The 24,179-nt window shown below is 41.9% G+C and overlaps 2 protein-coding genes across 2 annotated transcripts in view; one reads left to right on the forward strand and one right to left on the reverse strand.

Annotated features, from left to right (window-relative positions):
* The window catches only part of RBKS (ribokinase), a 69,018-nt gene extending 52,371 nt beyond the window's left edge, over window positions 1–16,647 (forward strand). Inside the window, exon 8 of the mRNA XM_010576519.1 lies at window positions 16,474–16,647. Coding sequence (XP_010574821.1) covers window positions 16,474–16,647 — 174 coding nt within the window. The remainder of the gene's footprint in view (window positions 1–16,473) is intronic.
* A 975-nt stretch (window positions 16,648–17,622) lies between these two features.
* MRPL33 (mitochondrial ribosomal protein L33) overlaps window positions 17,623–24,179 on the reverse strand; it is a 6,863-nt gene continuing 306 nt past the window's right edge. The window contains exons 2-4 of the mRNA XM_010576520.1: window positions 22,908–22,926; window positions 20,141–20,247; window positions 17,623–17,936 (exon numbers count right to left, since the gene is read on the reverse strand). Coding sequence (XP_010574822.1) covers window positions 17,887–17,936; window positions 20,141–20,247; window positions 22,908–22,926 — 176 coding nt within the window. The 3' untranslated portion in view covers window positions 17,623–17,886. The remainder of the gene's footprint in view (window positions 17,937–20,140; window positions 20,248–22,907; window positions 22,927–24,179) is intronic.

The raw sequence follows: 24,179 nt of genomic DNA on the forward strand, positions 1-24,179 counted from the left end.
GCCACAAAGATTAAGAATTTGAGTTCCTTGTCCCAGGTAGCATGCTCCCCATTCTCCGTGTTCATAGGTTCATCAGAGAGACTAAGGGTTGATAGACCATAGAGCCTGGTTCTTCCTCCTAGTCCTTGATAGGTGGTTAATTTAAGAGTTTATTGGCAGAACACTGGGAAAAGCTGGCTCCATCTCCCACTTTGTGGTGGAACATGAATCTTCAAGATTGAAAGTCTGGCATTTTTCACCCACATTAAATCAATACTATAAAGGGGAAAAAAAGGCTTGTTGATTTTTTTTTTTTTTAGCGCTAATTATCTTAATGTGGGCTTTACTAATGTATGCAATGCTTCCCATGACTGTTAGCAGAGCTCTGCATACACAGTCCAAAACATGTAGAGCATGAATAGTCATTTAGAAGGAAGTTTTGCAAGACATGGTATTGTAAAGCTGAAACATCTGTTTCTTCTGTTATAGCTAAATAGTGCAAGAAGCTTTTGTTAAGAAAATAAACTTTCCCTTCATTTTACTAGTTTCTGCTAGCTATTTTCTGTATGCAAATTTTGAATAAAAATAAGTGTATTATTGAAAAATCATCCTTAAATTTTCTGTATGAAGGAAATATCTGATTAAGCCCACTAGCTGTATCAATTTGTATTTGAAGCAGATGACGTACGTTAGAAACATTTGACACATAAAAAAACTACTAATATGTAGATAATATAAGAAAGGTATACATTATAATCTATTTTCATTACTTTAAATAGTTGCTTTTAAATCTACTTGACTACATGAAGTTAAATATATGTATTTATTTTTGGAAGAAGCTGTTTCCACTTTAGGTGAAACTATTACATGGAGCTGCATTAAAATAGCTGTGAAGGATAATGATATAATTCCATTTATATGACACTTCTTCAGTAGGTAGCAGAAGGTTTCACAAACCATTCACAAATTTGATAAGCATTTCATAGAAAACAATAATATCATAGACAAGCATTTTGCAGTTGCGTGTGTGTGTGTGTGTGTGTGTGTGAGAAGCAGTTTGCTTGCCGCTGAAGCAGAAGCACAGCTGAGGTGGAACACAGCCACTGCTTGCGAACACAGCTGTGGGACATGACCGAACACAGTCAGGTCAAAATTGTACTTGAGGTGAAGTAGATGATCTGTGTGATGAACCACACAATGATCCTGGATTGTGGCATCTGCTGCTGTAGTAGCCCTGAACACGCCATCCTGGCAGAGACATATGCAGTCTGGTAACAGGGAAGGCCACAACATTGTCCATGTTGGAGAACGAAGCTCTGCTCTTTTTGCCCCTTCACCCTTGCTATTCCTCCTGTGCTTCTGACAGTCACACAAAGTGTAATTTACAGCACTATTTACATCTATTTACATTTACTAATTATATTCCATTGAAACTGCCAAGGAAAATTTGTCAGAAGAATGTAATTACTCAAAGCTGGAATTTGGCCAGCAGTGAGATTAGTTCCCTTCCATTTTGCAAAAAAAGCACTATGGGATCTTACAGAGCCGAGTGCTTCAAGTGGCAGCTGGGGACCAAGTCAAGCCCCTGAGGTATTGCCGGAGGCCTGCCTAGGGCTTGGTATGTGCAGGTGGGCTTTGCGGAGGCAGCTGGGCTGTCTGGAGCTCCAGGTTACTGGGGGTCTGGGCTTTAGAGGATTGTCCGTGCCAGGCCTCCTCTGGAGGTGGGGCAGTCCAGTGGTCGGTCGTGCCTGCTGGCTCTGGGGCTGCACCCTGGGGCTGCACCCTGGGGCTTGGAGCTTTGCCTTTTACTGTGGTTGCTCCTTGCAGTTGAAGGTGGGGTGTCCTGTCTAGCATCCATGCTTCAAATCGGAGGGCTGGCACAGGCAGAATCTCTCCTACGTGGGGGTATTAGTGGAAAACGGCAGCTGCCCTGCTGTCACTCCCCCATTTCCAAGTTGCATCATGGAGGTCACTTTTTGTGGGGAGGTGCTTAGGGTTAGTTTTTGTAACCTCTGGTTTGCTCCAGACCCTGGTTTGGATCGAGATGCTGAACAGCATCCATACATGCTTGCATCAGTTAGGGTGACTCCAGTTTCCATCCCATCTGGTCTTTTAAATACATAGTACAGTTGCTCTGCTTAATGTCTCTTCATCAGCTTCTACTTGACCTCTAGGTTTACACATGCCGATGTTGTGTGCCCAAAACTCCTGCATTAGCACACTCACAATCAGGAGATTAGGCATCTGCATATCTAGCTTAGGCGTGGATGTATTCTCTGTAAAGACAAATGGAGACACTTGGGCACACAATATTTAAATGAAAATTTGAAATCACTTTTCACAGTGGTGCCCTCAGTAATCACAGCAAGTCCGTGGTCTCCCTTTTAAATCTCATGGAGAACCGAGAATGTTTAACTCCACAGTATTTCTAAGCACAACCATTAAATTTCCCATAAAATTTCTTACATTACCAGCATTTTCTCTGCCTGGCTGTGCTTTTCGATACAGAGAGTGCACAGCCTGCTGAGGGAAGCTAAGGAGATCGCAGGTTGAGGTGCCATGCTTATAAACAGTAAACTCATTTATGAGACATGATAAAATTCAATATTTAATCTACTCAGTTATGCCTGAAATTTGATGCGAGTGTATGATTTATTCTATATGGTCCTTCTCTGTATGACATTCTCAGAGACAGATGATACATACTATTTGTCATAAAGGTTACCATTATTTTTGCATGTCAATTCTGCAAAATGAAGTCTAATTACTACAATATGAATTTGTCATCAGATGTTTTGTGTTCAAATCCTATGAAGTTGCCCTCTGATTTCTTATTACAATGTATTAGATCTTGCTCTTTTACTACGGGATAGAATTAAAAAGGCTGTCTTTAAGCAGTAGAGTGCTCACTGAGCAGCTTTGTAGTGAACTCTTAAGACGTTACACAGTCTTTATTTTAATAAAGCCTCATATAAGTGTATAGCTATATAATTTTAGATATGTCACAGTATTCAGGCCTGTGCCGTAATTGTCGTCTAAAGAAGGCAGTGTGGTTTAGTGATTTGAACAAAGGATTGAGTAAGAGTTCCAGCGCTCTGCAAAAGACTTGCTGTAAATCCTTGGGAGAGTTATTTGTCTTCTTTGTATGCCAATTTATCTATCCATAATTGGTGCTGCTATTAATGTATTGCATATAAATCATGAAAAGTCTGTTAGAGGTCAGAACAGAACCTGGGAGGCCTTTTTCCAGGCTTGTCATAACCTCAGGCCAGTTGTGCTTCTTTGGGGGCTTTGCAAACTCATTGAAGTTCTGCTTGAAGTTGAGAGGTCTTGTCTGTAAAAATATGGTTTACACTAAAATTCTCTGACTTAGCTGTATCTTCTGGTTTGGAGGAAGCCTGAGCCAGAGGAGTGAAGTGGACACTGAAATAAAGCCTTAGAATATAAATAAATCCAAAACAGTCCTCCTAATAACAGCAATTCTTTGTCTCCTGACTTTGTGGCCTAACGTCTGAAGCTCAAGGGGATATAAATACAACACTCTGTGCAATGACTAATTACTCAAAATTCTGTGCATCAGCAGAAGTGGGACTTGTGGTTGACTCTAATATTATCAAATGCCTTTGCTATTTAATAATCTTGTAGCCGTACATTATTTAGCATGCTGTTTGCACAAAGAACAGTGATTTTATTTCAGCTATCTCTCAACAAAGTAAAAATGCAGCTGGTAGTAAATGAAGCATTTGGCAGACAATGTGTCTGATGTACAGTTCTCTAACTTGCTAAGAAGAGAAAAATGTTGTTGAGTGTTTAACCTTTTCCTACCCAAGGATGTAGCAAGGAGTAAAGTGACCACAAAGGGCAAGGTCTTCTATTCTTCTTTTTCATTTTTGTTTTCATTTTCATTTTTTAATTTTTTTAATTTTTAATTTTTTTTTCTTTTTTTATTTTATTTTTCTTTTCTTATCTTCCCTTTCTTTTTCAAAGAAAGCAAAAAAGTTACTATCGGGCAAACAGCTTATCTGTCAGTGGGTTTTATTCACACACCAACACAGAGTAATTATGCCCAGAGCTCCCATTAACATCCCGCAAACCGACAGCATAATAGCTTCCTTTCTTTAACATGCAACCAAAATAGGTTAATAAATAAGTTTAGTTCCAGCCATAGCCCACTTTCTGACTTAGCCTTCTGCATTCCCCCTTTTACAAATATGGAATCCATTGAATTTTGGAACAGAAAAAACATGAAGAATAAGTTAATCTGCCAGACACTCAAATCAGCAATCTGCACTGTAAATCTATTTAAAGCTGCATCTATTATGTTCTGAAGTTCAGCTGAACTGTGAAAGGGCACATGACTGAAATCACTGCATTTGAGTTGACTCACAGTTAAGTGTAGATGGGAATTGCTTGGTTCATCACAAGTTTCTGCTTCTGATTCAGGCCTTCTAAAGACACTTCAGTTTTTGAAGACTTGATCAGTGGCGTAAGGGTATACAGGTATCCAGTGATGAGAGCAATTGCAAGAGTTGCGTCCCTCTGCATTGACAGTCAACTGAGAAAAGGTAGAGCAAGCTCTTTCCTCTTGGAGACCAAAAAGCTATATTATCCCCATTTTACAGATAGGAAAAATGGAACAAAAATGTTAACGATTAGGTGCTCTGAAGCACTAGCTAAAAATATCCTGCTCCAAGTTACATAGGGTGTTGGGTGGATGTACCCAAAAATGAAGCACAGGCGTATATTGTCCCATGCTACTCTCTTAACTTCTGGACAACATTGTCATGGAAGGAAACAGTTTATCATCTGCCTAGTAACTGTCTATTTTAATCTGTAAGAACAAACAATGTAAACAAAATGAGCAAACAGAATCAGGCTTGTACAGAACAATTTGCAGCCTTGTTTTCCGGTGGAAGATTCCATGGACCACCCGGGCTTTGCTCTAGTCCTTTTCTCAACCATGGATCATCTAATTAAATCCCTCTCCATTCCTGACTCTAAGTGGAAGAGAGCCTACAGTCCTGTACAGTTTCTTTCCAGATGGAAATGCATAATTTAACAGAGATACAGCTGATGGGGAGAAGTGGGCCCAAAGCAGTATTAGCATTTGCCACAAATTGCATTAAATTACAAGGGGGTACTTAATGAAGATGTAGAATAAAAAGATTAAAACTAATATTTACTTTTCTAAGCCCCTTCTAAGATTGCAGTGCCAGGCAACAAAAACCTCATAGTAAAACTGAATTTCTGTCTCAGTTACTTTAGTGATACCAAGAACTGTTTGGGTTTGCTATACACCATCAGTACCAGGTCATAACATTTTATCCCATTGCAACCTACAGCTTTGTTCCGTATACATGTATACATATACGTAAAGTTGCTAAGCACCTTACATTATTTACTACTTCTGTACTCACAACACAAGGTAAAGTACTACTCTTACTGCTGTTTTGTAGATGGGGAACAAAAGCACACAGGGACTGGCTTGTCAGTGGCAAGCAAACCTGCTTCCCTTGATAAAACCATAACTTCTTCTCTATGCTTCTCTTCAAAGAGAATTAGCATTAGAGGAAAAATTTTGTCAGGATATCACCTGTCTCATTTTTAGAACTGGACATCGTTGTAGATGTCGACGTAAATGAGAAAGTACGTAACAGTACAGAGTCGCTTTGCATTGGATGCTTCTTGAAGAGGCTGTAAAGGGTTTGTGGAAATGTGCTACGAGGACAGGTGCTTTGGCTCCACTACTGTCATACTGAGAAATATTCCAATTTGGAATTTAACCCACTTGATTGGTCTGGACAGAAAAAAGTAGGGACACTGGCAGCATTTATGCACCAACTCACATGTTTTGTTTGGGGGCCGGAACACATGAAGGATACAGCATCCAACATCTGGGCCTGAGCCTACTTTCTGATGAGGTCTAGGGAAGCTGAGTTCAGAAATATGTTGAAGCTATCTTCGTGCCATCTCACTTCTGGGATGCTTTAGTAAATGAAACAATAGTATAATTTATACAGGTTGAGAGCAAAATTGGAAATGACCGGATTGCAGCAGAACGTGCTGCATCCCTTTTCCTGATTTGCTCTCCTCCCCTTGTCTTTATGATGAAGCCAGCACAGGGTCTCCACCAAGAGGATGTTCAGTGCTGGTATGTAGCTCACCCTGTGTTCAGAGCACATATTGGGCTGCCAATGTCAGTTGTAATAGTGCATAGCACTCTGAGATATCTGAGTTGCACAGAGGATGGAGAGGAAGGAAGACCAACTGTGTGCAGCCACCCTTTCTAATTAAATTCCTGCAGTTAAAAATAGCTAGTGGAAGCTGGCGCTTCTGGCACATCCAGAGCGTCACCTTCCCAAGTATCTTTTTCTGGCCTGAGCCGTAGGAAGTTGAAAATGTGATCCGCTGTGTAAGAGTGCAGCATATTCTTGGCCAAACTCCTCATAATTTTTTACCTCTTGCATTTATGGTTAGTTTACAAATGTCATATGCCTCCTTTTCTTCTTTAAAACTAGTCTCTGTGGAATCAGGTATCATCCTGGCTATTGTGGAACATAACCTAATCTTCTGAGTTTGTTCACATCAGTTCTGCCTATGGTGAAAGAGAAAGCAAACCTGGCTTCAGAGCCCCTTGACTACTCAGTTACCCAGAAATGCCAATTGCAGTAATGTTGATACTGACCTAAGACCTGATTTCCCACAACAGAGTTTTCATTGCCAAGTAATTTTGGTCACTACAGAAACCAGAAAGGTTTGCATTGGATCAGTGATATTGCATAATTAGGTTTTCAAAAGAACAAGAACAGAGAAATGAGAATAGTAGGGAAATCAGGCTTCTTGCTTTTGCAAATTCTAACCACAGAAAATGCCAGAAGTTTTATTTCTTATCAAGAATAAAGCAGTTAATCTTTAGTAGCCTGTCCCATAGACAGAATATATTTTACAGCTTCAACTAGACAAATGGAAGTACGCTAAAACTGTAAGTTTTGGTGGCAGTAACCTGTAGGAATGTCTTTAATAGCCAGTTTGCAATTGAGTGTAATGATTTGGTCACTTTTCTCAGGGTTTTGTTTTGCGTCTATGTGTGTAGAGGTAGACATACAGGTATAAAACCAGCTATTCTAGAACAACTCTGCTGTAGAAAAGCAGATTCTGAATTCTGGCAGCAATATTTGTCAGCTGCCCAAATGGCTATAAGGTGTATTGGCTTTATTCATTTCAAAGCACAGACACAGGAGCACAGGGAAAAGCTAAAGAAAGTCTCTGGAAGCTGATGCCTCATGCTGGTGTCTGTGATTTTCTTACTGAAATCATTAAGCAGGCAGTATGTTCGCTGGAAAGGTCCATGTTATGGGGAATCCTGCAGAGAATGCGTTTCTGTCAGAAGCAGTGCCTTGGTGCTCACCTACTTCTAAGACCACAAGCGAGGTGCGGGAGCCCTGTTTTCTGCACACCTGCTCCACAGATTAAGGACAACAAAATGGGTGGGTAGCAGAGAACAATACTCTAGAGCAGAGCAGCAGTTCTGGCTTGTAGGTCACATCTAGCTGAACTTAGAGAGAGGAGTTACAACTCAAGTACTCATCGAAGAGATTAGACAAACTCAGTAGGAAAAAGAATGCAGGGAGCTGGCAAGAGGACAATGCTAGAGTGAGCTCAGACAAAAAAACCTCCTGAAGTTTGGAGGGTTTTTTTTCCCTCCAGGATATGTAGTTCAGAGGTGGGCGGGAGCAGTGGCCAGCCAACAAAGGCTAGATACTGTGGTTTTGAAAGAGGGACTTGAGCATATGGAGCTTTCGTGCAAAAAAAGAATGTTTTTTTGATCAATTCCAGGCGAAATGGCAGTTGTGTCATTCTGAGTGCATCTCATCAGATTAGATGGGATCACTAAGAGGCTTTTGGCATTTTCAGTCTGAGAGAAAAAAACACATGTGGCTAGTGAAATTGCCCAGCAAGGAGATTTCCCCCTTCTGACTTGGCTGTTAGATTATGGGATCCTGAAGCCATGTCAGCCCCTGACATGATACTGGGTGACACAGTTGGTGACAATTTGGCCAGTTCTCTCCTGGTTGGGGAGCTCTTTTCTTGGAAGGGAAACCAACTGCCAGTATTTGCAGTGTACTATCAGAGTAACATGATGTATTCTGGGCAGCGCTTTGACTCTAGTTTCATTTTTTCAGAAATGAAATTTGTGAATTAACCCATAAGCGTGAGCTTTGTTAGGAAGAAATTACAAGTTGGCATGAGTATGACATGAATATTGAAGGGAATGAAGTACTTCTCAAGGAATTGAGATAAGTGAAGCTTTTGATTAGAGTAGGAGAGTAGCTGCATGTTGTTGAGGCTTGATAGACCAGTTTGAGAAGAACAAATCAACTTTCTGAGGAGCTGCTATATTTAGTGCTGAGCTTCAACTACAACTCTGATTCCATGCAAGTTCAAACTTTGGAAAAGGTAGATACAGCTCCTGTAGCATGTTCAACTGAAAGTCCGCCTTATTTCTGTTAGTGGTATATATGCTATTCTTTGCAAGAGTGCCACTGGAGAGTTTGTATTGAGCTGAAGTGTGATGAGAGTTTTCCAGTACTGCATTTCGTATGTTGTAAGTTTTCTATATGCATTCCGGCAAAAAAAAAACAAGTGTGAAGGGTTTCCTCTGCTAGTTTGAGTTTCTCTGTGAGGTATGAACTTTCAGATCGAATGAAAGGAGGTCACAGATCATAGCTCAAGTGTGAAACCAGGGAAGAAGCAGGTACCAAGGCAAAAGCTAACTGAAGCTTAAACAAAAATTTATACAGAAGTGTATCCTAAATTGAAATATTCCTTGCCAAAATATCTATCACTCTGTTAGCACAGGAATCATAGTAGTGGTGAATTGTTTGGCTGATGGGAATCTCACAGGTTCAGCAACATGGATCTGTTGTTTTCAGAACAGCGTGTGGAGGTCCTGATTCAGTGCTCTTACTCTATTGTGTAAGACAGAAAGAAATTCATCACCTCTCATTAATGCTATCTGGAGTTGAAAGGAGTTTATATGAGCATCATCACACTGAATTGTTTCGATGATTCAGAAAACAGAGTGCTCCCTATGGGTGAATACTTTGTTGGCTTTCTGGGGTTAGCCTAGTAACATAGAATAACTTTCTTCCCTGGTGCTGAGTGGCACCAGGAATATTATTACGTGGCAGAACAAAGCTCTCCCATGCTCTCTCCCAGATTTAGTCAGCGTGCACTGAGAGAAAGCCATCAGCTCACAGATACCTTGCAGTGTTTTTCTTGTAAACAGCAAGGCAGGAGCTCCTCTGTTCTGATCCTGACTGAGTATCTAGCAGAGCTGTGGGCAACTTGTGGTCCACTTACTAATTTTGGATACCTCAGTTTTGGGGCTCCCAAGCTGTGCCTCACTTTTGAAGGATGGGTAGCTCATGTGACTCCTGTTACAGTCTGTGAAAGATCAGGAGCTCTGCATTCAGCCCACAGATGTCTCAAAGTGGGTGTTCCTAACATTCTTGATCTTAAGTTGGGTTCATTTCCCATCATGTGAAATGAGAGCACTATTACCTGCCTTCAAAACAGGTACTGTATAGAGCTTTGAAACATAAAGCAGGACTGTGTGATATGGCCAGATCTCTAGATACTTTCAGCTGTACTTTTTAGATGTCATACAAATTAAAAATTGCAGAGTTGTGAATGTTGTATGTTTTATTTCCAACATTCACCATAAACCAGATAACTTTTCAGGGGAATTCATACATCTGTAATGCTTGTTGCTGATCTTTTTAGAAACTGAATAACTTAATGTAGTAGGATGTTTCAGAAAGGAAAGAAAATGCAGGCAGGAGGCCTTGTATCAAGATTAATCTCTCAGGAATGCAGGGGGTTAACGGTCAGGCTGATTAATGAACCGTCAGGAAATCTGTCAGGAAGTGGGTAAAAATTCCTGACAGCTGATGTGAAGCATTGTGTGGTGTGCTTTGGTTTTGATATTTCCCAACTGATAGTCTACAGTGGGTGTAGTTTAGTTACCTCTAAGCCCTCAAGACATGTGAAGGACCAGATGATAGGCTGCGCTTGTTCAGCTTGAGTGAGCAAGAAATTTTCTCCATGCGAGGCTATGCAAGTACGACACAACATAAATGCAAGAAAGTCAAGGATTGCTCCTTCCCACAGCTTCCCAGAACAGAGTAGAAAGGAAGTGTGATCGTTCCCTCTTTCCTCTGGTCTGAGCCCACACGGTACAGAGGGAAGAGTGGAACAGGCGGCTTTCCCTGTGTGAACAAGGAGCGAGAGTATTAGGACTTGGGAACACAACTGAGTTAATGAATTGCCTGGTGTTGACCGAGGGTGAGGTTTCACAGTTGGCTTAAGCTGATCTAAGATCATGCTGCTGCTGAAAGGAGTGTTTCTAACCTCTTTCTCCTTGGCATTGGACTAGCTATCATGTGGTAATACAGCAGCTTGCTGATCTGGGTGGAAACTAATGTTTCTTGGTCAGTGTTGGCTGGCTTAGTCTTCAGATGGATCAGAGAACTGATCTGCCTCACTGCTTGGCCGCACAAGTGCTAGATCTGATGTAGGGGAGGGCGTGGGAACATGAGCCAAGGATAAAAACATGAGTGGGGACTGAGCCTTTCAGCAATAACATAACCATGGATTGGCTTAAGCCTATTATGAAACTGCAGTCTGAATCACTGGAATTAAGACTGCACTGTCAACCTACAGGGAATGCAAATTAAAATGTGTTAGCTTACACCTCCCGCCGTTCTTAAACAGGGGCTGAATACAGCCATTCTGCACGTGGCTGGGAGGAAGGAGTGTATGGTAGGTCAGCAGCATAACAGTTCCCTGTGACTTGGTCTGGAGTGTGCAGGGCACATCAGACAGCATTGGTGTGTGTTTGGGGAAGGCAGAGGGGAAGAAGAAAGGAACAGACGAGCATTGCTACCATGGATTCTCTCTATATATTTTCCTTTGGCTTAGGGTAACATGTTCTAGCTTGTCTTCGTGACAAGACTGCAGAAACACTCAGCTACCAGAGCATAGATTAAGCACAGTAAAGCAGTTGTGGATCCAGACCCTAAAGGTCTGGAGCACAGTGTGCTTCTCCTTAGTATTTCTCCTTTATCTTCAACCCAAGTAGCTTTGTAGTGCTCTCTAGTCTGCACCAAAAGTCTAACTTAGACTTAAAAAGACAAGCCCTGCTATTTGTTTGAAGTTCATTTGGATTTTATTGCAAAATTCAGTAGTTCTATGTTAAGGACTTTTTATCATTTTGTTCTGGCTCAAAACTCCATGCATAGATATAGAAATAACTGTGCTAGTGGAAAATCTCGGTTTTAGAGGTTTGTGACCGAAGGTCTGCTCCTGTAAGCATAGCGGTGGAGAGCCCCCCCAGTATCTGTGGGGTGCCCTACAAAGATGGCAATCCTTCCACACAGCTTCAGCAACCCCAGACACCATGGGAATAGTCACCCTTGTTAGGCCTTGAGCTTAGGAAATAGTTTTAAGATAGTCAAATTAGTTTAATTTCAGGAGAGTTTCAAGATAGTGGAGTTGGTTTAATTTAAAGACTGCCTTAATTCAAACTGCCAAAATATGTCTCTAGTGAAACATAAGGAAAAGGGGGGGGGGGGGATTATTAACACCCCACCCCCCCAAAAAAGGTATTGCACGGGCAAATAAATGCAGATGTCAAAAAAACAGTCAGAAACATTTCCAGAAATAAACCATTCTCCATCACATAGAGGATAAACATGCGCTCTTTCAGGGAGAAGGAAATCATAAAAATAAAGACGGGTAAAAAAAGCTGTATAACTCATTCAACCACTGTTACCAAGGGATATTTTGCTCCCTGAGCATTTCAGCTGAAATTATCTTTTAGCTGAGACATAGACCCTCTTGGCACAAGAGTGTCTGAATATATCCCGAAGGCTGGAAATGTTTCTCCAGTTCCACTAGTAACCTTTCATGAAAGCACAACCCAGGGATTCTTGTAAGGAGGCATAGGCTTTCACCACTTATGAAGAAGAGATAATGAGCCTCTTCACTGACAGATATTTTTGTGTTACATGAGGCTAATTTGTAGTTTGGGTACAGAGTAGGCAGAGGTACAGCAAGGAATGCTGAGCAGATGTGACACAGAGCAGTAACATCCTTAGCATAATCCAGTATCACACGGTTATGGAGTGCTATAAATACAACAGGAATTCTCCAGGGCCCAATTCCTTCGACAGAGTTGGGCATCTCTGCATTGCCATGCATTTAGACTGCACTAAATCAGTGTAATCCTCAGGCTTCGTTCATTTGTGCACTGCTGTGAATGCTCCTCAGAGACTATAAACATCATTGCAAGCAATGTTGCTGAATCTACATTATAATGCAGTTTTTGACAGCTTTTGGATTGATGTTTTGATTTATTCACTAAATGAAGAATTTATCATTACAGGCGTGCCTAATGTTTCTCTTATACAACACATCATTCCTTTTAGGACTTGGTAACATGGTCTTACAATGTATTTAATGGAATGAATCCATGTAATACGCAGGGCGTACATGGACTGTGACTTCTTGAAAAATCACCTGAGGAAAGTTTTCTTTGGTTCAGTAACAATGTCAGGCTTCAAGAGCCAGAGCCCCCTCCTATTCTTACATGGTTGCCATTACTCTTGCCCAAGAGGACAGGCTGGGAGTGTGAAGGCTGAGTAAGAGGTTGCCCTGGAACATGGCAGTGCAACTGCTGCAACACTGTGAGCTGTAGCTTTTGGCCTCCAAATTTTTTTGGTGAACAAGTCATCTTACTGTATAAGTGAAATGCATCCTATTATTCTACACATGATTGATTGAAAAATGCTTTACTTGCTGGAAAGACTGTTGAACAATATAGTTTCCACTTACAAAGCACTTTCCTTAAAAAGCTTCTCAGGGCAGCATCGTATAAAAATATCTACACTAAATTTCTGAACCAGCTTTTAACAAATCAGGACTAACAAAAGCTAAGGTATAAATAGAAGTGTTTTTGTGGGTTTTCTCTTCTCTAGAGGCACAGAATCTCAATCAGTGCTGGACTGTAATGAACAAAATTGCCCTTTTCCAGACATACAGGAAAACAAGGACCTTCCAGACTAGTGGCACAGAATATAAATAGGTTTTCAAAACTGCTTCAAAACCATACAACTTAGACAAAACTGTAACACTTGCATTTTAGAACTAGCCACACCATATCAGACAATTTTTTTGATCCAATTCTTTATTTTATTTCATACAAACTAGCATTTCTGCGTTAGAGAAAGGTTAAACAAGTTATATTTTTATAATTATGGAATTAATTGTCTCTAGGCACTCAAGGATATGAGGATTGTCTCAAAGTCTGCAATGTATTAGGATTTCTGGAAGACAAATGCTGAGGAATGTAAAATATTACATATTCTGTGTTTATATTTTGTCAGTGGGCAGAATAAATGCGCCTTACTGGTCATTTTAAAAATTTCATTATTTTTGCAAAAAGTAGGTTGTTTGGGTTTTTTCTTATAGCAGGTTTTGAAACAGCTAAATGTAAAGCTAGTATTTGCTAATCCAGAGTTTGGATAATCCTGATTTTATTCTGAGCCTGTTCCTTCTGCTCTGTGCTGACCTTTTCTGAATCTACCAAACCCAATATACCTTAATCCACAATACCAAAGAGGGAAGGTCTGTTTCTGTAGGCTGAAAATAGCTCTTATTGCAGCTAACTTTGCAGCTGAATCAGTTCTGCTATTGCTCTTTAAGTTGTGTTTGACCAGTCTTGTCTGCACAGACCAGAAGCGAGGTTGAACAGGGTTATCTACATAATCATTCTAATGATACATGCCACTGTTTTCAGTGTAGTAGCTCCTATATTGAAAACACCCCTACACGAAACGCTTACTTACCAACAACTGAATTTATGATAACCTTGGAGTCTGTAGTAGCTGAGCTTTAGAGATGCTGACTGCTTCAGTCTATGTATGGGAGGTAAGGATTTCAGCAAACGCTTACTGGTATCAAATCCTTCTGTATATTCTCCAATCATCCCATAATCTTTTCTCTTGCAAAAAGATACTAGGGGGCCTTTTTGCATTCTGCATGGAAGTCTGCTGTTCACCCCCTTTTCCACCTTTGTAGTCATTTAACATAGTTCAGCCTTGCCAAAAGGGAGATTTACAGCCATCTCAAAACCTCCGAGCATCACCCACAAGTGGAGAGGCACAGTAATGTTGCAGGGAGAACTTACGTTCCATCTCACCACCATCCAAACTAAGACCTGGGTGATGTGCCATTAGTCTTTTTTTGCTCCAATAGCAAACAGTGCAGCAATTCTTTGGGGCAGTAGTTAGTTACCTCCATTTAAAAAAAATGATTAAAAAGACAGTATTCTGCTCCACATTGCTGCCAGGTAATAGTTTATGCTGTTTGACACCAGATATTCTGAGTATTCCTCATTAAAATAATATTTGGCCACTTCCATTACCCAGTGATCACTGTATGAGAAATATTTGATGTAAAAATGAGAAGTTATTCCTGCTACAGCATAACATCTGCTTGCTGAAATTCTGTCTGTAACAGCAGCACCAAAATAGCTTTAATAATTAATCATGCACCGATTAGATTATAAACTCTGAGATGGGCTGGAGATTTTTGTATTATGCATCAGACAAAAGACGCTGGCAATGCTTAACTAGCAGTCACCTGCTCCTGCTCCACCTACCATTGTGGGAGCACTCTGGAAACCAGAAGAGAGGCAAAGGCCCAACAGAAATTGATAAAAACCTTCACCTGCCCCTCCTGTGTTCAGGAATACAGAACTGTTGAAACAGGTGTTGCTGCACGCTGGGTAAGACTTTGCTTATTAACTTGTAATTTGCCAGGCAACACTCTCCATTGTACCCCGCTGTGAAGGCGATGGAAGACAGCATCCAAGCTTCAGGTGAAGCAAGAGTTAAGTAGGAAGTTTCCTGACTGGGAACACCAATGCAAACAGCTGCTGTGGAAGGGCTGGGCAGGGAGAGACAAGGCATGGCGCGCTCACCCCCTTTAGGGTTCCCTTGCAATTGCCACGCTGCTCTGCCCTGTCATCTGCTTGTAATGTTACAAACTGATCTCTGTGGAAGTGGTATTTTTTGCCAGAATGATATTATTTATATGCAGCTGATTTTAGGGTAAGTAGGAGTGTAACACTGAGAACCACTAGAACTCAAAATTGGAAATTAATTCCTAGTCTTAACTTCCAGTTAGAAACTTTGCTCAGCTATCTTAACTAACTTTTTCCAGGCCCTTTGCTCTTGTCCCATGACTCTTGGGGCCTATTTATTGCAACTACAGAGGCAAAACCCCCTCAGGGGAGACAGTCTATATGCTAGTTCTTGAATTAAATGAAGATATTACCAGTGTGTCCAGTGTAACTCTTTTAGTGGTATAAAAGTATGATTAAAAAAAGGGGATGTTAGAATCACTTTTACGGTACTAACAAGAATTGCTGTCAGTTTGGCCTTAGAAATCAAGCCAGTTTTAGAGGAGGGGGAAGAGACGCTGTGGAATGAAATGAGCAAATCAAGTTAAAAATGATTAATTTTGCCAGTTGTTGGGGACACTACAGAGCACTGAACATCGCAAAACAAGAGTTATTGTTAAAAAGCATTCAGGAGGCAAACAATTGTCATTCCCTGCTGATCAGAGCAGAACTAGTGGCATCTGGGCTACAGGGTCAGAGCAAGCCGGGGCACAAGGTGAAGGCTTACTCCCCATTCACAGAGGGCTGGCACAGGGCCGGCTGAGCATCGGGCAGCTCTTGTGGGAGACAGGGCCTGGGGACAGCTAGCTCAGGAGGGCCACAGTTGCCAGAGCTCCAGGTGAATGTCACTGTCCTCCATCCCCATGGTCAGACACAGCTCAAGTGGCAAAGCTTACCCCAGGAATACGAGTGGTTTATGTGACAGACACAGCATACACCTTCATTAGTGGGACTCTTTTAGAACAGCTCAGTTCTGGAGACATCAAAATGTATCGTTCTGCAACTAGGAATTTACAGACACCACATGCCGCATGGCTTATTTTTTCCCCTTTTCTCTGTCCCTTCCACTACTGCCCTATATGAAAAACAGAAGTTAAATGAGAGAAAAATAGCTTTAATGAAACATTCAGGTTGAGAAATCAAAATCAGACACTCCAGCAACAGGAAGTTTCAAAAACAGTATTTATAACAGCACACTGCTGAACTGTAGCACACTAGCTTTTCTTTTTCTTGAAGTTTTAAGCCATATTATAGCTTGTACCTTGATTCAACAGCTGGGCAGAAAGATAGTATGGTAGCATTAGTTTAACATGGCAGAATTTTCTAGGCATAGAAAAGTGAATTGAACTCAACTCCCGAACAACTTCCTGACTCCTGCAATCAGTGCTGCAACTTTTGTCTTTCCAGTAAACGCATCTGAATTGTTTCCCTGTGCAAGTATGCTTGAACTTGTTATTTTATTCTAGGGAGCTGGAGACAGTTTTGTGGGAGCACTGGCCTTCTACCTGGCTTACTATCCCAAGTTACCCATGGAGGAAATGATCAGGAAGTCTAACTGCATTGCATCAGTGAGCGTCCAGGCATCAGGGACACAATCTTCATATCCTTACCGGAAGGACTTGCCTCAGGACCTTTTCTAATTGACATTGTCTAGCTCAACATACTGATTTTATCTTACCCCAGACACCATTAATCACCTGACTGCACAAAGGTTCTCCTCTGCTGACTGGAAAGACCAGAGAAGTATCTTTGCTTCTTATTTGAGGAATCCTCTTAGTTCCTGTTCTACAATGATAAGATGGGGTGGGGGGTCTTTCAAACACAGCACAGCAGGTCTCTCCGGCCCCTCACACAACCATTGGGCTTGTGGCCATCCCGCACAATGCACTATACTGAACTACATGAAGTTTACAGCAAAACATCTGGAGGGTATTGGTCTCCTGGTAGTATTTTTTTATCAGAACTTCTTATGTGCAATGCCAGCACATGAAGCTGAGTGTTAGCTTTGAGATTGCAACTTCAGGCCTCGGCTGCAAACACCAAGGCCAGCGTTTGGCTCATAACAAAGCACCATACATTGAGCCCTGGCCCATCTATTCTTGCATGCTGCAGCACTGTGCTCTGTGGAAGGTCCCTCGAACTGGAAAGAGGACAAGAGTGCTACTGAGGTAGACTTTGAAAAGTGTTTCTAGCCATACTGCTCTAAACCTAGATGAGCTAATTAAAGATGAAAAACTTCCAAAACCATCAGAGAACTACTTTGGCTATCTACTTTCTCCATGCTTGACAAAAATCCAGGAGTGAAAAATCCATCCTACTGAAAATAATTCAGCCCTTTTAGCCATGGTCATAGCTTATCCAAAAGCTCATCTTATTTCACTAGGTTCCCCTTGCTTCTTCCTTTCCTGGGAAGGAGCTGGTACAACACTACCCCTCCAAGGAATGACACCAATTCATGGTCACTACTGTTGAATCTGTGGCTGGTAGGTTAGAAAAACTTGCAATCCTGCCATTGAATTCCTGCTGTGGAAAATGTTAATTTTTATTGCCTTATAAAACAATAGTTCCTTTGAAGATTACAGCCTCTTTCACAATGGAAAACACAGACAATGGGATTTGCTATTTAATTTTTTTAATTGAGTACTGTAAAAATAACTCAAAAGATAAATAAATGTTACTGTGATGATCTATGTCCAGACATTAAGAATTTTCTCTCTCTACATTGTTTTATTCACAATGGCCTTCAAATCACAGGAGACGGTGATCCCAGTTCATTTCCTCTCTTTGCAGCCCATGTTGCTTGATTTCTGAATCAGCGTTCACCCCATCCTCCCCCCAAACCATCCTCTCCTAATGCATAAATCAAGTCCAGTCATTGTTCAGATAGAGCGGATTTTTCTCTTCTCCGTGAAGAGGACACGTTGTTTTGCTATAGGGAAAAAAAGGATCTGTTAAGAAGCCCAAAGTGTTAAGATGCAATTCAAGGAGCCTACATCCCTTTCTCCTGGCTACCTTCGCTGCTTACATGAGTGTGGAGCAACTGACTGGCACAGCGCTGCTGTTAATCAACTCTTGAAGGAGTTTAGTAGCGCTTTCACTTTACCATACGTAATTTTTAGCTCCTAAGAGGCCCGTTTACCTCTGTGAAAGTAAGTGTCAGGATCTGAGTGGCTGAAAACATTCAACAGCTGCTCTGTGTGACTGTTCTGAGTCACAGCTGCTCAATGTAGTGACAAAAATAGGTTCTTACTGCTTTCTACTACTCTTCAAATTCAGAGCCCAAACAACTGGATCTACTTGGTCTCACAGACTGACTGAAAAAGTTAACTAAGTCTCCTGCAGATCTCTCAATGAGACACAAATTAACCCTGCATCCAAGGCCTGATGCAGGTGCTAGCAAAGTCAGTTCAGCTATAGGTTAAGCATAGCCAATGCGTTACTGAAAAAAAAAAAAAAAATACTCAAAGCTTTACAATGCCCTTTGAAAAGCACCATTGTTCCAATTGAACTTCACTATATGAATTCCTTTGAAAGCTACGCAAGAGCAATCCACACACTTAACAAAATCTCTTCTTCCACATAAAAGTTTCACTTTAAGAAATACTGCAACTTCGTAACACATTCTGTTGCTGCAGTTAGGAGGTAGTGAAACTTGGGCACTACTGCCACTACTTCACTAAAAAGCTTCATTCTGTGGAGGTCCCAGGTTTTTGAGAAGTACAAAACATAAGGTGAAAATGCATGCCAAGTGAAAATGCTTCCTAACATATTCCTGATGTGAGTTGGTATCTAGACTCAAATTTACTTCCCTTCACACATGCAGCACTTTCTCACATCAATTTCTCACTTGTGTTCTACTACAGGCTACAAAGATCAGAGTTTTTTTCTTAATTACTTCCAATTTTGTACTTCAACAACCTACTACATGTTCTGCAACAGAAGCGCTACTTAGACTAAGCTCTCCACTCTCTTCACATTTCCTACAAGTTGTGAAGCTTCTGGAGGATCACTTTGCACAATGGTTCGATGCAGTAATGTAAACTTTTCTTACTCAAGAAAATAATCCTAGCGATCTCCAATTCTCCTTCTGTATGGAATTCAGAAGGAGAGACACAACCTCTGTCAGCAACATCTCATCTCTTTGATGAGAGCATACCGCTTCTCTGGTGGTTTCTCTCACCTGCCATAAAGCTCCTGGACTGTTAGATCTGAGTATGAAAAGGTTAGTCATCTAACAAGAACATAAAATTATAAGAAAAAATAAGCTTAAACCACATAACTACTGGCCATGCATTATGTTATCTACTTAGAGCTGCTTAATACATTTCTTTATTCTATAGATTTAAATAAGCCTTTTTTGCACTAACTCTGCCATGCTATTTCTAGCATTGTCTCATTTAAATGGTCTCATTTAATTTCTAAATTTCCCCAAATTAAGCTTTTTAACGTTAAATTAAACTTTTTAATGTTAACTGCAGACTGGTTCCTCCCCCAGAAACCTGAGCTCCTAGTCACCGTTCAAAAAGCTTGGTAAGCAAAAGGCAGCTTGGCAAGTGCTATAACCCCCCAACATATCACATTCTTAAACTGAGAAAATCTGCAAGGACCAGAGGAACATAAAAGAACCCACAAACTGTCATCTGGAGAGCAGTATCATTTGTGGGAGAAGAAGAACTTGGTTTTATTTCTTTAAAAGAAAAAGTCCATTTTGTAAGTGATGGTTAAAATGTATTGTCTAGAGCACCAATGGCAGCTTAACAGAACATTTCTATTGATGCATTCTTCGTGGCTGCTTGTTGGAGGTAGCGCAGTCTAGCAAACCACACAAAGAAACAGAATGAAAGAACTCCTGTGTCACTTTGCTTTGCCACTGACATGTGGCATGGCTGTCATCAAAGACTCTGATATGTCAGGCAAGTCATTACTTTGTTTCACTGCCACAGTCTGTAAAATGAGGGAAACGTTTACTTCCCACTGGAATGTCATGAAGAACAGCAACTGTACAGTCATCTGAGTATGAAACATATTATGACATATTCTGCTTAGATGGGAAAAATCCTGTTATATTCAAATCTTTTGCCCCACACAGAGAAGCTTATACAAAGCAGGCTGATTTCTTCCCCAAGCTCTTACCGATGGGATCGTATCTCAGCAGGACCAATTTTTCTTGCAGTCGGAGTCTCCTGATGTTGAAACAGTAGCCTGTCTCAGCTGCACTTTTCATCCTCACCAGAATGTATCTAAAGTCACAAGGAATGTCTCTGTATCAGTGCACAGGCACACAGCAATGGCCCACCACAGGTCTGCCAGGGCATGGTCAAACGGACAAGCTTTTAGCATGAGCAATTTGGCACAATCGCATAAGATACTTCATTCAACTTTATGGATATTTTGGATGGGAGCATCAACACTGTGTGCTAAACTTATAACACAGACAAGGAGCCCACTATAAACCATAAGCTCCAGCATCAAGTTTAAGTAAATAACTCCTGAACAGAATACAAGCCCAGAGGAAAAGAAACAGGAAAGAAAGAAAGGGGGGGGGAGGTGTTAAAAAAAAAAAAAAAATCAGCATACACTTGAGTCACTATTTAAAAGGTAATGGCAAGAGAGGAAGGATGATGGTAGTTAAAGATGTTCAGGCTGTAGATAACAATGTACTGCAGACTATCACTTCCACATGCAGAGAGGAACTCGAGCAGATAGGATGGAACAAGAGGCATGCAAAAGGAGAAGCAGGGCCCCTTGGCACCATCCATCCCACTAGAGATACAGGGCTTGACATTAACCCAGCCATGGGAACCCCCTTCCCCACTGGAAGGCTCTCGGTTTGTGGAGTGGACTGGCTGCGGTAGCTGTGGTATCCCTGGGAGCAGGGAAAGCCAGGAGACTGAGAAAGCCACCACCACCACACCCCCCGCCCCCCAGAAGTACACTGAGATCTGCGCAACCTCCCAGACACAGGGCATCTTCTGAAGTGTCAAAAGAAAGGTCAAACCCTTTAACCAGTCTGTAAATTATGTCCTTCTCTTCCATTGCAATAAAGAGATGCATACATCTCTGCACATGGGCATTCAATTAATTTTTCTGGATTTTCCTGCTTCTAATACCAAGTGGTCTGTCAAAATTAACCTTGAAGAGGTGTCCATTCTTCCTCACTTGTGCAGCTCTGACCAGTGTACTTCCTTGAGCTCTCCCTTTTCAGCTTTGCAATGAAATTTACTTTTCTGAGTTCAAAATAAACAGAAAAACACTAGATTCCTGCAGACCAACTGACCAAGCATAGTCTAGGGATTACCCCCAGTTACTGTCCTCTCCTGTACATGACTGCAGGTGTGATGTGTATCACCAGTAACCACACAGACTCCTTCCCCTATACCTCACCCACTTCCTCAAATCCTCTGTGCAGTTTCCTCTTTCTGGGGGAATCAGTGGTATCAGTATGACCAGGCCTTGAAATTCTTGTGCACCACATATTTGAGGCCAAGCCCTTTCTGAATAACACACCTTGTTCAAAAAACTTGCTGCTCAATGAAGAAACGTAACTAGGAGCAGAGGCAGAAAAGAACAGTGGAAAGCTATCAGGACACAGGGAGAAAACCCAAGGGGAACGCAGAAGGATAAATAATACAAGGAGATAACATATTCCTGAAGTATACATGGGACCATAAAAACAACAGAGAAAGGAACATCGGGGCGGGGGGGGGGGAATCACTACATTAACATTAGTAACACCACTTTTAAAAGCTACTTTTTCACCTCATGGAAACATCCTGCGTTGCTGTGTTTGTTTCTGCTAACAGGTAACAGCAGAACACTGAGATGTCAACCTGCTCTCTTCCCTGTCAGGTACATATTTGGGAAGCACTTTCTTCATTTCAAACCCTGACAATTACTCAGAAATCCTGTAACAGAAGAATCTTTTCAAACCCAGAAAGTGGTTGCTACTGGCTCTGTTGGGGGTTGATTCTTAAAAAAAAATAAAAATCAGAAAACGTACCAAAGGCCATAGTTTCCGAGGTTGTACAGTACCAAATGTAATACACTTGCACAAAATGCAATTTCTGAGAATCAGAAGACAGGAATGTATTCACATAAATGTATCAGTTTAGCCCCTTGGATTTGTCTAGCTGATTTTCTTACAAATAGCATTTTGGCTGCAAGTCATTCTCTCCCCATGATCTTGTCTCCTTGCATCCACACTGTAAGACTCCTGGTGTGCTGAAAGTATATATTCCTTCCTTTCCAACCTTTAAAACACATCAGCCGTCTTTACAGGTCAAAGGACTGGGACTAATTTTCTTCCAGAGCCCACTAACATCTCTCCTGAGCTGGACTACAGAGCAAATCAAGAAGCCCGGAGCACTGACTGTGCCCCATCCACTCCTCATGTATAAACATATGAACATGCTAAAACTGGGAAGCGTTCTGCACCCTGCCCATGAGAAACATTCACAGCACCTGCCCAAAGCCCAACCCACAAACAACAAAGACTCAACGCTGTACCTCAGCTTGCCCTCCTCAGCTAAAAAAGTATGAAAGGTAAACAAGAGGAAGATTATGTGGATAATTTATAGCCTCTCTTTAATCATAAAGCACAGAGGCGTGCTTCCCCTATGGAGGGCGCTTTGGATATTACAGCTGAGCTCAACATGACAGCCCATAGGACAACACCTGCATTCACTGCAATTTTAGAACCGAGGGGATTTTTCACACCATTCTGTACTTACCTGTGAAAAGACACACATGCAGAAGGACAGAAAGGACACAGCTAAACTCAAGGACTGCAGTTCTCTCAGGTATATTAAAAAATTCTAGAGAAGCCTAGTATTTTGTACAGTCACTTGAAGATACAGAGTGGTAGCAGAAATTAAAAATTGGTGAGGAAAACATCACTTACTTAGATTTGCTCTTGGCCACTGTTTTTTTTCAGCATGAAGAAGAGAAAAAAAGAAGAAACAGTTATCATTTTAACTTGTTTCCTTTATATGCAACATATAAAGATTAAGAGTTTTCCACGGCTTGCCTTTGCAATAGCCCCAGACAGACTGTGCAAAGAGATTTACTGTCACAAAAGAAACGTCCTTCCATCTACATGCTCCCAGTTGCCTGCTTTTTTCCACCATACAACCTTTATAAGCGTCTGTGCAAAAGCAGCACCCAGTGCAACAGACTGCACTTGTTGCAGCCTCCAGATGTTTCTAATATAAAGCTTCAAAGCTGAATCTGAGTTCACTAGACAAATACGCAGTTACGGCAGGTATGAACTAAGACTGCTGGTGAAAACCGCAGTCCCACTCTCCCCGGCTTGCTTATGCCCACCCCTGCTCTGGTTCCTGCCGAAGCGCCAACCCAAAGGTTTGCATGGCCATATGGTGAACCAGACCAGAGAGCTCTTCTCAGATGAGACTAACCTTCTTACAAGGCTGGTTTCAGGTCCCCTGATCTAACCCACCCCATAGCATGAAACGGGCAGAATTATTTTTTTCTGTCAGCTCAGTGGATTTAAAGTAATCATAAAACTACAGCATAAATGCAAAAAAAACCCCAACCCACCAACATGTAAAAAATTGCTTATCTATATTCTGTTTGTGCAATTCTTGTTTAGGCCATCACGAGCTTCTGGCCAACCTCCTCTTGCACCTTTACTTCACCACACCCCAAGCTTATCCAGATACCACGAAGTACACACTTCTCACCGCACACTCTCCCCGCCACCACCCCGCTCCCTCTCGCAACTTCCCCTTTTTCCACTCGAGCTGAAGCTTCTTAACCTCACTGGGGAGGGTTTGCAAGTTCCACTTCCCTTGAGCTTCCCCTCCCCCGGTCCCTGCCGCAGGGGCCTAGCCCTCTCCCACAAGCCCTTCTCTTCGTCACCCCCACAGAAGCCACCCTCCCCGGACGACAGCCCCAGCCCTGCCCGGGGGAGGAAGGGAGCCGCTGGCTCCATCTCCTCAGGGGAATCAGGAAGGCGGCTGACGGGCTGACCCAAGGGCCGGGAACCGGCCACTTCCCGCCTCGGCCTCGCGCCCTCCAACGGCTGCCTCACCCCACCCCCCCACTCCCTCCCCCCGCACGAGGCGGCGCGGGGCACGCCGGAAGGTGTAGTTGCGGCGAGGCGCCGCTGCCTGCTGGGAGGCGCAGGTCCCGCGGCAAAAGGAGGCGAAGGGCA

This window comes from Haliaeetus leucocephalus, unplaced genomic scaffold, assembly GCF_000737465.1.
Source record: "Haliaeetus leucocephalus isolate CR32 unplaced genomic scaffold, Haliaeetus_leucocephalus-4.0 Scaffold526, whole genome shotgun sequence".
Lineage (NCBI taxonomy): Eukaryota > Metazoa > Chordata > Aves > Accipitriformes > Accipitridae > Haliaeetus > Haliaeetus leucocephalus.